The sequence below is a fragment of the Lepus europaeus genome, chromosome 12 (assembly GCF_033115175.1).
Source record: "Lepus europaeus isolate LE1 chromosome 12, mLepTim1.pri, whole genome shotgun sequence".
Taxonomy (NCBI): Eukaryota; Metazoa; Chordata; class Mammalia; order Lagomorpha; family Leporidae; genus Lepus; species Lepus europaeus.
The window spans coordinates 13,039,749-13,051,880 of record NC_084838.1 but is presented as its reverse complement, the minus strand read 5'-3'; the positions used below and the strand labels follow the sequence as shown (position 1 = coordinate 13,051,880).

Below are 12,132 nucleotides of genomic sequence, written 5' to 3'. Positions count from 1 at the left end.
GGCTAATTCATAGATAACAAAAGTTTATTAAGTTTACAGTCCTACAGGGTGGGAAGTCCTAGAGTATGGCACTAACATGGTAAGTGTCTTCTTGCTCTGTAACACACTGCATCACATGGAGACATGGAGCAAGTGTGCTAGCTCTTAGGAAGCCACTGCTGCCCTTATGGGGCCCCATTCTCAGAACTTCATCTGATTTTAGTCACCTAAAAGCCCCATTCCCAGATACCATTAACATAGGAGTTGAGGGACCATGTTTCCAACATATGAATGTGGGGACAAGGGATACCCAAACCACAGCAGGACGTCTACTTGGTTGTCTACCTCGACTCTGGTTTCCTGAATTCCAGTCCCCCATGTCCTCTCTGGAGATCCGGAGTCTTCCCCAGTGACTGCCATCCTTTTCCCTTTTCCTTAGGGCAGTACTGGATAAGAAGCTGGCTGCCTCTGTGAACATCCTGCCCCAAGCTGCTTCGCTGTGAGTTTTGCCATGGCCAGTGGTGGGGAGTGGGAGTGCTACCGTCAGGTTCTGGCTAGTTGAAAGAGCACTGAACCAATGGGGGATTGTCAAAGAATAACTCAAAAGCATTTAGTCAATCAGCAGTTCACAACTGATTTGTAGTCAGAGGAGATTGATCAGTGGGTTTATGTCATTCAAGAAAAGCAAAAATAGATTTGTATAGAGAAGGTAATGGGGGAACTACAGTTTAGAAATAGTGAATCTCTTTTGCACATTTGTTGATCAAATTAGTTAACCTGTTGTTAGCAAGAAAGTTATGTTAGGCATTCCTTCCTAATATACAGAGTAGTAAAAACAAAATGTTCAAAGAATTTGTCAGTCTGTGAGCAAGAAAGAAAAATTAAAGTAACAGTGAACAGAAATTCTAAAAATAGATTTTGTCTTCAAGAGGCAGTATCTAAGCAAATATTAAATTTGTAACAGTAGAGAGTTCCCTAGACTAATATTTAGAGCTATATAAACAGACTAAAGGGAGTGATAGTAATAACTTTTTTTTTTTTTTTTTTACACAGGCAGAGTGGACAGTGAGAGAGAGACAGAGAGAAAGGTCTTCCTTTGCCGTTGGTTCACCCTCCAATGGCCGCCGCGGTAGCGCACTGCGGCCGGCGCGCCGCGCTGATCTGATGGCAGGAGCCAGGTGCTTATCCTGGTCTCCCATGGGGTGCAGGGCCCAAGCACTTGGGCCATCCTCTACTGCACTCCCTGGCCACAGCAGAGAGCTGGCCTGGAAGAGGGGCAACCGGGACAGGATCAGTGCCCCGACTGGGACTAGAACCCGGTGTGCCGGCGCCGCAAGGGGGAGGATTAGCCTAGTGAGCCACGGCGCCGGCCAAAATTTTTTTTTATTTTTGACAGGCAGAGTGGATAGTGAGAGAGAGACAGAGAGAAAGGTCTTCCTTTTTGCCATTGGTTCACCCTCCAATGGCCGCTGCGGCCGGCGCACTGCGCTGATCCGAAGGCAGGAGCCAGGTGCTTCTCCTGGTCTCCCATGCGGGTGCAGGGCCCAAGCACTTGGGCCATCCTCCACTGCCTTCCCGGGCCATAGCAGAGAGCTGGCCTGGAAGAGGGGCAACCAGGATAGAATCCGGCACCCCAACCAGGACTAGAATCCGGTGTGCCGGCGCCGCAAGGCAGAGGATTAGCCTGTTGAGCCACGGCGCCGGCCGATAGTAACAACTTTTAACAGGTAACAATCATCTGGGATAAATGGCGGTGAGAGAAATAACCTGTATTGCAATTTGAGGTTATTTACAGTTTGAAAGTCTGAGTACTCTGGCTTCTATGTAATGAGAAGTAAACAGCCAAATACTCATTTGCAAGCCAGCAAAGGGTTTAGGAGAAAACAATTTCTATTGCTTTTGAGTTCTTTGGAAAACTCAGAGTTCTGCATACATGAGTGGCTGTTTCTGGGTGTTGCCGGACTTTCCTTCATTGACACTTTTACTTTAGAAGCCTGGTCTGTACCATTTTCCTGTTAGATATGTTTCTGCTTCCCAGCGCTGGCTGTGTAGAATTTGTCTTACGTCTTACTCTCTGATCATCTCCTTTCTCATCTCTTTCCTTCTCTCCCTAGTCCTACTCCCAAAAAAGACAGAAATAATATACTGTCTACAGATCAGAACAGGAAAGTGCTATATGACAAAAGCTACCTTTACCCCTAGTGATGTCATTCCCTCAACAGTACACACCATCTATAGCTGTGGCTCCCGGGTTTGGCCATGTTTTTAATCTGTGAGCTCCAGCCTAGATCTACTCGGTCTCTCTAAGAGTAGGGCCCAGGTTTCTGACTTTTTTAAAAGATGTACGGGTGATTCATGTTCAGCAAGTCTGGGAGCCTGTTTGGGAACTGGACTAGAATTTCAGTCTAGTGTTCCTTTCGTGTGTCCCTCTTTGCTTGTAATTGATCCATTTACCACAGCTCTGTGGTGCAAACAGGGCCAGTGGCCTAGATCATCTACAGTTTGCTATGAGTCAGTCTGATCTTTCCAGGCCAAATTTCTTTCCTTTCCCATGATGCTGTTCTCATACGCTGCTGAACATTTTGTCACTAACTTTTTTTTTCCCTCCCAGAAACTTTTTTTTTTTTAAAGATTTATTTATTTATTTGAAAGGCAGAGTTACACAGAGAGAGGAGAGGCGGGGGGGGGGGGGTGGTCTTCCATCCGAAGGTTCACTCCCAAACTGGCCACAACAGCCGGAGTTGAGCCGATCCGAAGCCAGGAGCCAGGAGCTTCTTCCAGGTCTCCCACATGGGTGCAGGGGCCCAAGGAACCGGGCCATCCTCTACTGCTTTCCCAAACCATAGCAGAGAGCTGGATCAGAAGAGGAGCAGCTGGGTCTTAATCGGCCTTAATCGATATGGGATGCCGGTGCCTCAGGCCAGTGCGTTAATCTGCTGCGCCACAGCGCTGGCCCCTCAGAAACCTTTTATTTAAGGTATATAGACTTCATGCATTTCATAACTACAACTTCAGGAACATAGTGATTGTCCCCACTGTACCTGCACTCTCACCCTTCTGCCTCCTCCCTCTCCTATTCCCATTCTTATTTGTTATTAAGATCTATTTTCAATGAACTTTATACACATAAGATTAACTCTGTACTAAGCGTTCAACAAATAGTAGGAAGAGAAAGAAACAAAACTGTTCCTCCACAGTAGACAAAGGCTGTTCAAAGTGTCAATTTCACTTCTATAGATTACCTTTTAGGTGCTCTGTTACCACAGATCGGGGAGAACATATGATATTTGTCTTTTGGGGACTGCCTTATTTCACTGTGGATTATGCTTTCCAGTTTCATTCATTTTGTTGCGAATGATAGGATTTCATTTTTTTAACCACTGTCTAGTATTCCAAGGTGTACATATCCCATGACTGCTTTATCCAGTCTTCAGTAGACAGACATTTGGGTTCATTTCATATTTTAGCTATTGTGAATTGAGTGCAATAAACATGGGGGTACAGATAACCCTTTTCATATGCTGATTTATTTCCCTTGGGTAAATTCCCAGGAGTGGGATGGCTGGGTAATATGGTAGGTCTATATTCAGATTTCTGAGATATCTCCATACTGTCTTCCACAGTGGCTATATCAGTTAACATTCACACTAACAGTGGATTAGGGTACCTTTTTCCCCACTTCCTTGCCAGTGTTTATTGTCATTAATTTCTGTTTGAAAGCCATTCTAACAGGTTGAAACCTCATTGTGGTTTTGATTTGCATTTCCCTGGCTAGTGATCCTGAGCAATTTTTTTTTTTAAAGATTTATTTATTTATTTGAAAGAGTTACACAGAGAGAGGAGAGGCAGAGAGAGAGGTCTTACATCCAATGGTTCACTCCTCAATTGGCCACAATAGCCGGAGCTGCACTGATCTGAAGCCAGGAGCTTTCTCTGGGTCTCCCATGTGGGTGCAGGGGCCCAAGGACTTGGGCCATCCTCTACTGCTTTCCCAGGCCATAGCAGAGAGCTGGTTCAGAAGTGGAGTAGAGCCGGTCTCAAACTGGCACCCATACGGGGTGCTGGTGCTCCAGGCCAGGGCATTTACCTGCCGCGCCACAACGCCGGCCCCAATCCTGAGCATTTTTTCATGTGTCTGTTGGTCATTTGGATTTCCTCTTTTGAAAAATGCCTGTTTAAGTCCTTTGCCCATTTCTTAACTGGGTTGTTTGTTTTGTTGTTGAGTTTCTTGATCTCTTTATAAATTCTGGTTATTAATCCTTTATCAGTTGCATAGTTTGTAAATAATTTCTCCCATTCTATTGATTGCCTCATCAGTTTGCTGAGTGTTTCTTTTGCAGTGTAGAAGCTTCTCAGTTTGATGTAATACCATAGGTCATTGCCTGTGTCTCTGGGGTCCTTTCCAAGAAGTCTTTGCTATGCCAATGTCTTGCAGGTTTTCCCCAATGTTGTGTATCAACTTGATGGTCTCAGGTTATAGACTGAGGTCTTTGATCTGTTTCGAGTGGATTTTTTTGTAAGGTGGAAAGTAAGGGTCTTGCTTCCTACTTCTGCATGTGGAGATCCAGTTTTCTCAGCACCATTTGTTGAAGAGACTGTCCTTGCTCCAGGTATAGATTTTAATTTCTTTGTCAAAGATAAGTCAGTTGTAGATGCATGGGTTGATTTCTGGTCTTTCTATTCTGTTCCATTGGTCTACCCATCTGTTTTTGTACCATTACCAAGGTGTTTTGAGTGTAACTGCCTGTAGTATGTCTTAAAATTTGATATTGTGATGCCTCCGGCTTTGTTTTTGTTGTTTAAGATTGCTTTAGTTATTCTGGGTCTCCTGTGTTTCCATGTGAATTTAAGCAGTTTTTTTTTTTTTTTTTCCCTGTACCTGAGAAGAATGTCCTTGGTATTTTGATTGCATTGAATCTGTAAATTGCTTTTGATAGTTTGGACATTTTGATGATACTGATTCTTCCAACCCATGAACATGGAAGATTTTTCTGTGTTTTTTTTTTTTTTTTTTTTTTTGACAGGCAGAGTGGACAGTGAGAGAGAGAGACAGAGAGAAAAGTCTTCCTTTTTGCTGCTGGTTCACCCTCCAGTGGCCGCTGCGGCCAGCGCATCTCGCTGATCCGAAGCCAGGAGCCAGGTGCTTCTCCTGGTTTCCCATGCGGGTACAGGGCCCAAGCACTTGGGCCATCCTCCACTGCCTTCCTGGGCCACAGCAGAGAGCTGGCCTGGAAGAGAGGCAACTGGGATAGAATCTGGTGCCCCAACCGGGACTAGAACCCGGTGTGCTGGCGCCGCAAGGCGGAGGATTAGCCTGTTAAGCCACAGCGCCAGCCCTGTCTTCTCTCTTTCTTTAATGTTTTGTAATTTTCATCGTAGAGATCTTTGAGATCCTTGGTTAAATTTATTCCAAGTTAAATTTCCTTGGTTAAATATTCCTTGGTTAATTCCTTGGTTAAATTTATTCCAAGCAGGCATCCTTGTCTGGTTTTGGATGTTAGTGGGAATAGTTTCAACTTTTCCCCATCCAAGAGGGTGCTAGCCATGGGTTTGTCATAAATCACCTTGATTGTGTAGAGGAATGTTCCTTATATATCCAATTTACTTAGTTTTCATCATGAGTGAATGTTGTATTTTATCAAATGCTTTCTGTCATCTATTGAGATAATTGTATGGTTTTTTTCTTCAGTTAGTTAATGTGATGTATCACATTGATGGATTTGCAAATATTGAACCATCACTGAATACCACTTGGTCTGGGGAATATTCTTTCTGATGTGTTGTTGGATTTGACTAGCATTTTATTGAGGATTTTTGCATCTGTGTTCATCAAGAAAATTAATCTGTAGTTCTCTTTGTATCTCTTTGTAGTTCTCTATTGTATCTTTTTCAGGTTTAGGATTTAAGGTGACGCTGGCTTCATAGAAGGAGTTTAGGGAAGATTCCCTCCCTTTCAGTTGTTTTGAAAAGCTTGAGAAGAAGTGAAGTTGGTTCTTATTTAAATGTCTAGTAGAATTCAGCAGTGAAATCCATCTGGTCCTGGGCTTTTTTTGGAGGGTGGGGGGAAGGTTTTATTGGTCTTTATTACTGATTCAACTTCCATTTTGGTTATTGGTCTGTTTAGGTATTCTATATCTCAATTTAGATAGATTGTATATGTTCAAGAATCTGTCCATTTCTTCTGGGTTTCTTGGTTTGTTGGTATATAGCTCTTTGTAGTAATTTCTGATGATTTTTTAATTTCTGTGGCATCTGTTGTTACCTTTCCTTTTTAATTTCTAATTTTATTAATTTGGGTCTTCTCCCTCTTTTTTTTTTTTTCATTAGTTGAGCCAATGGTGTGTCAGTTTTGTTTATTTTTTTTTTTCAAAAAGCTAGCTCTTTGTTTTGCTGATCATTTTGTTTCAATCTTTTTATTTATTTTCTAATTTTAATTATTTCTTTTCTCCTAATTTTGGGTTTGGTTTGCTGTTGTTTTTCTAGGTCCTTGAGATGCACTGATAAATCATTTATTTGATGCCTTTCTAATTTCTTGACGTAGGCCTCAATTGCTATAAACTTTCCTCTTTTTTTTTTTTTTTTGGACAGGCAGAGTGGATAGTGAGAAAGACAGAGAGAAAGGTCTTCCTTTTTCCACTGGCTCACCCCCCAATGGCCGCTCCAGCGGCATGCTGTGGCCGTCACACCGCACCGATCCGAAGGCAGGAGCCAGGTGCTTCTCCTGGTCTGCCATGCGGGTGCAGGGCCCAAGCACTTGGGACATCCTCCACTGCACTCCCAGGCCACAGCAGAGAGCTGGACAGGAAGAGGAGCAATCTGGACAGAATCTGGTGCCCTCACCAGGACTAGAACCCAGGGTGCCGGCGCCGCAGGTGGAAGATTAACTTAGTGAGCCGTGGCACTGGCCGTAAACTTTCCTCTTAACACTGCTTTTGCTTTTGCATATATTTTGATACGTTTTATTATCATGTTCATTCATTATCTGAAATTTTTTTATTTCTCTTTCGATTTCTTCATTGACCCACTATTTGTTCAGGGGCATGTTGTTCAGTCTCCTCTCCTTGTGTTTGCATATATTCTAGAGAGTTCCAGCTTCATTCTATTGTGGTCAGAAAAGATGCATTGTATGATTTCACTTTTTTTGAATTTGCTGAGATTTGCTTTATGGCCTATCATGTGGTATATCCTAGAGAAAGTTCCTGTACTGGTGGGAAGAATGTGTATTCTGCAACTATTGTATGAAAAGTTCTATAGAACTTCTTTGTCTCTTTTAACAGTTTTTGTGTTAAAGTCTATTTTATCTGGTATTAGGATGGCTACACCAGCTCTTTTGTGGTTTCTGCTAGCATGGAGTATCTTTTTCCAACCTTTCACTTTTAGTCTCCTGTATCTTTGTTGGTGAGATGTGTTTCTTGTAGGCAGCAAATAGATGGGTTTTGTTTTTTAATCCATTCAGCCAGTCTGTATCTTTTAATTGGAGAGTTGATGCCATTTACATTCAAGGTGACTTTTGATAAGTAATGACTTGGCCCTGCCATTTTTTTCATAAATATTCCGATTGTTTACTTTGGTCTTCCTTTGTACTTTTACTAGGATAGTTTATGCCTTCACTTTCTTTCACAGTACTAACCATGTTTCTGTGTGTAGCACATCCCTAAGCATCTTTTGTAAGGGTAGATGAGTGGTGACAAATTCTTTCAATTTCTATTTGTTATAGAAGGCCTTTATTTCACCTTTATTCATAAATGAGAGCTTTACAGGGTACAGTATTCTGTGCTGACAGTTTTTTCCTCTTAAGGCTTGGACTATATCTGGCCATTGTCGCCTAGCTTGTAGGGTTTCTGATGAGAAGTCAGCTGTGCATCTAATTGGAGTTCCTCTGAAAGTAATCTCAGTTTTTCTCATGCATATTTTAGAATATTTTCTTTGTTTTACTGTGGAGAGTTTGACTACAATGTGTCGTAGTGAAGATCTTTTTTTGTCACATCTATTAGGAGCTCTATGTGCTTCTTCTACTTGGACGTCCCTTTCTTTCTCAAAATTAGGGAAATTTTCTGTAATTATTTCACTAAAAAGGCTTTTTTTTTTTTTTTACAGGCAGAGTGGACAGTGAGAGAGAGAGACAGAGAGGAAGGTCTTCCTTTACCATTGGTTCACCCTCCAATGGCCGCCGCAGCCAGTGCACCATGCTGATCCGAAGCCAGGAGCCAGGTGCTTCTCCTGGTCTCCCATGCGGGTGCAGGGCCCAAGGACTTGGACCATCCTCCACTGCACTCCCAGGCCATAGCAGAGAGCTGGCCTGGAAGAGGGGCAACCGGGACAGAATCCGGTGCCCCGACCGGGACTAGAACCCAGTGTGCCGACGCCACAGGTGGAGGATTAGCCTATTGAGCCACGGCGCCAGCCATTAAAAAGGCCTTCTAATCCATTCTCTCTTTCCACATATTAAAGAACTCCTAAGACCCATTTGTTGGGTTGTTTGATAGTATCCCATAAATTTCCAACACTGTTTTTTAGTTTTCTAATTTTTTCTTCTTTTTTTGTTCTGACTATAAAATTTCCAGAGATTTTTCTTCTAACTCAGATATTTTTTTTTATGCCTCACTGATTCTGTTGTTAAGGCTTCCCACCACATGTTTTATTTGATCTATTGAATTCTTCATTTCCAATACTTTGTTTTGATTTCTCTTTAAAATCTCAATTTCATGGGAAAAATTTTCATTCAGGTCATGTATGGATTTCTTTAGTTCATGGATTTGCTTCTGATTACTTCTAAGTAATCCTATGATCAATTTTTTGAATCTGTTTCTGGCATTTTTCCAGCGTCTTCATCTTTACATAATAGTATTGAAGTGTTTTGTGTTCCTTTGAGGGTATCATGTTGTCTTCCTTATTCTTGTTTCTTGAATTGCTGCATTTATTTCTAGGCTTTTGTGGAAATACTGGTTGGGTTTTTTTTTTCTTTTTCTCCTTGTGGTAGCTTTTATTTTTGGACTGTGTCTCTGTGGCTTAGTGGGGTATCTGTTCTTTCAGTGAATACATAGAGGCGTGTGCTGGGTGTGGCCAAGGAGCTCTGTTCAAGGTGATACTGAAGTTGGGCATGGTAGGTCTCTTTTATTTTTATTTTTTTAATCAGAGAAGATTTGATCAGCTCTGTCGGTGTAGGCTCCCATTCACCTCCTCTCCCTGAAGGAGACCAATGCCTGGGTGCTAGCCCCAGTGGGTACAACATTCATCCATGCTGCCACAAGAACCACACAAAGGATCTGCGCAGTCCTTGATGTGAGCACAGATCTTACAGCAATGACCCTCCTCACCAGGGAATCAGAGTCCTGAGCGTGTAGAGCCACCCACAGTGACTGCCCAAACACCCAGCTATAACCTGGGCCCTCCCACACAGCCACTGTTCTCACAGTCCCAGCACACAATGCTCCCACAATCATGAGCACCCAGCCCCCTGTTAATTCTCCCATCCAGATTCAGGCATCTCCTCTTGGCTGCTTGCTGGGCACGTGGAGATGAACTGGCACAGCTATTACATGTGTCCAAAATGGCACCTGCCCTCCCTTGGCTAGTTTCAGGACACCAGTGCGAGGTGGTTAGGGAGAGAGAAATGTGCCCCCCTTTTTTTCCCCTCTAGGTTGGCAGGTTTACTGTCCCCCATAGGACTCCAAGCTAGACTCACACCAGGCTCTTCTGACAGCTTTATCGCCAGTGGCTTGAGCTGCTGCCATCTGGTGTCACTTCACTCTCCAAAGCTAGTGCTGAAGCTCCTGGCTGCTGGGGTCCTGAGTTGTGAGCATCCACACCCTCCACTTAGATCCACAGTGTCCCTCTAATTTGCGTGGAGTTTCCTCTGCAGTTTTCTCCCTAACACTTCTTTGAGATTGCATACTCTCCTCTTTTTTTTAAAACTCTCTTCTCATAGACTAGAACAGTAAGCTCCCTCCCTATTCTGCCATCTTGGAATCCTCCAAGTGACATTTCTGTACTTGTCAATGACTTTTCACTTCTAAAAATTTGGCTATTTAATGAGGCTCACTTTTCCCATGAAGGCTTCTGAATTTTTTTTTATTTACCAATGGGTACATGGGCAGTCAACTTTAAGAGTCAGTGATAAAAGTAATGGGAGTGCAAAAGGCCTGGATGCTGTCGGCATTCAAAGGGCTGGAGATGTCCAGTTTGAAGGTGAGAAGACTTGGGAGTTTCAACAAGGCTGACTTGTGGTGCTATTTCATGTGGCCAGTTGGGGAAAACAGCCAGGTGGCAGGTGTGAGCACACCACACACACACACACAAAGTCTCTTATGAAACCATTTAAGTTAGATGGACTTCTTGAAGTGGTGAGCCTCCCACCTCCAGGAGCATTCCAGCAGATACTAGATGCACACGTCAAAAATGGTTGGACTAGATGACCTCTGGAGTTCTGGCCAACTCGAGACTTCTTTATATGGGCTTGGGAAGATTTTAAAAAGTTTCTCCTACTTGGGCCAGGTGACACTTCAGTAGGCTCCTGTTGTAAGTATCATAATTTGATGTTGTTCTCTACTCCAGGTACTTCTGGAAGGGAGAAATAGAAGAAGCCACTGAGATCCTGTTGGTGAGTGAGACTGGGGGAAGAGTGAGGGAATGAGAGGGGAATGAATGAGACCAAGGCATTTTTCTGAAATTGCAATTAAAAATTTGCCAAACTCAAGTGATTCAGAGTCTTTCCCCCATGTAAGATGGTCTAGGTCAGTTGTGAGCTAGTGACAGGGCCTGGTGGCCTGGAAGGAGTGCTGTCTCCTAAATGGCCAGATGAATGAGCAGTGGCAGAGCTGGGGCCTGAGGTTCTAAAAGCAATCATTGTGTTTTCTTCTTTTCCAGTTAATAAAGACAAAGACTTCCAAGGTTTTCATGCTGTCCAGCTACGTCAGGTAAGGCAGCATCTCTTTGTTTGTGTTTACCACTGGGCCAGCCGGGATGTACTGGCTACTAAGTGAATTAGCTTGCGAAGTGGAGACCAGGAGTCTCACCACCAACCTCCATGTGCCTCTGAACAAGTCCTTGTCCCTCTGTGAGCCTCAGATTCTCCATCTATAAAGTGGGAGTCGTAGGTTAGAGGTTAGATAGTTTAAAACAGTGGGTTTCTAAATATTGGTCTTAGGACCTCTTTACATGTCTAAAGATTGAGATCCTAAGGAACTTTATTTGTGGTTTATATTAATATTTACTGTTTTAGACATTAGAGCTGAGAAATTTAAAGAATATTTTTAATTCATTTAAAATAAACCTCTTGTATATTATACATAGATAGTGTATTTTAATGGAAAGTAATCATATTTTCTATAAAATAGAAGGATGGTAGTATTGACACTTTTGCCAATTCTATCTTAATAAGACAATTGGCTCTCCTCAGAAGCATCTTTAAATATTGGTATAATTTTAAGCTCATGGTGATAAATTCAAATTTCCCAGAATTTCAGTTTTTGCTTAAAAACAGGAATTTTCTCATTGACAGTAGCTGATGTAGAGTATCATCACTTGAGCAACACACTCACTTTGTTGTGTTTGGGGAAATATCTACCTAATACCAAAGCCTGCCTAATCATGATTTTGTAAAGTAACAAATTGTGGTCATTCAGGCTGAAAGCAAACTAGTGCTTCCTGAGAAGTGTCCAGTTTAGTTTGTGACTCAATCAGACAGGCTTACACCAACCATTGAACCTAGGTATAGAGCAGAAATGCTTGCTATCTGTTTCTCATTTTATCACACAGAATGTTAAAAAGACGTATATTCAAGGGTTGCAGTTTAATAAAAATAGCAACTTGTGTCACTTGATCAAAATGTTAAGTGGAACTGACTTTAACAATGGAAGTGTGGTGGTGAAGAATCAGTGGCAGTGAATACGGGTTGGTGCCTCTGTCTTGGCTCATGTTCAGGTGCCTGCAGTTTTACTCATCTTTGCATATCATCAGTGCAGATGTCAACACAATAAAAACATAAGTAACAAATTAGAATTATTATGGAAATAGTTTTGACCAGTGGACCCCATGAAGAGTCTCAGAGATTGCTAAAGGCCATTGAACTTCACTCTGAAAACCACTGGTCTAACCCCTTATCATTCAGCGGCTGGTGGAATTGGCATCACTTGGGAGCTTGCTTGAACTGTA

The 12,132-nt window shown here is 42.6% G+C and overlaps 1 protein-coding gene across 5 annotated transcripts in view; it reads left to right on the top strand.

The window, feature by feature from the left end:
* Positions 1-12,132, top strand: part of LOC133771587 (protein CutA homolog) — a 39,866-nt gene that overhangs the window by 13,178 nt on the left and 14,556 nt on the right. For 3 of the 5 annotated variants that reach the window (XM_062207670.1, XM_062207671.1, XM_062207668.1), the window contains exons 3-5: positions 419-478; positions 10,534-10,579; positions 10,846-10,895. In XM_062207670.1, coding sequence (XP_062063654.1) covers positions 419-478; positions 10,534-10,579; positions 10,846-10,895 — 156 coding nt within the window. Of the gene's footprint in view, positions 1-418; positions 479-9,012; positions 9,083-10,533; positions 10,580-10,845; positions 10,896-12,132 lie in introns of all 5 variants that reach the window. The other 2 variants (XR_009867592.1, XM_062207669.1) reach the window with 2 other exon arrangements.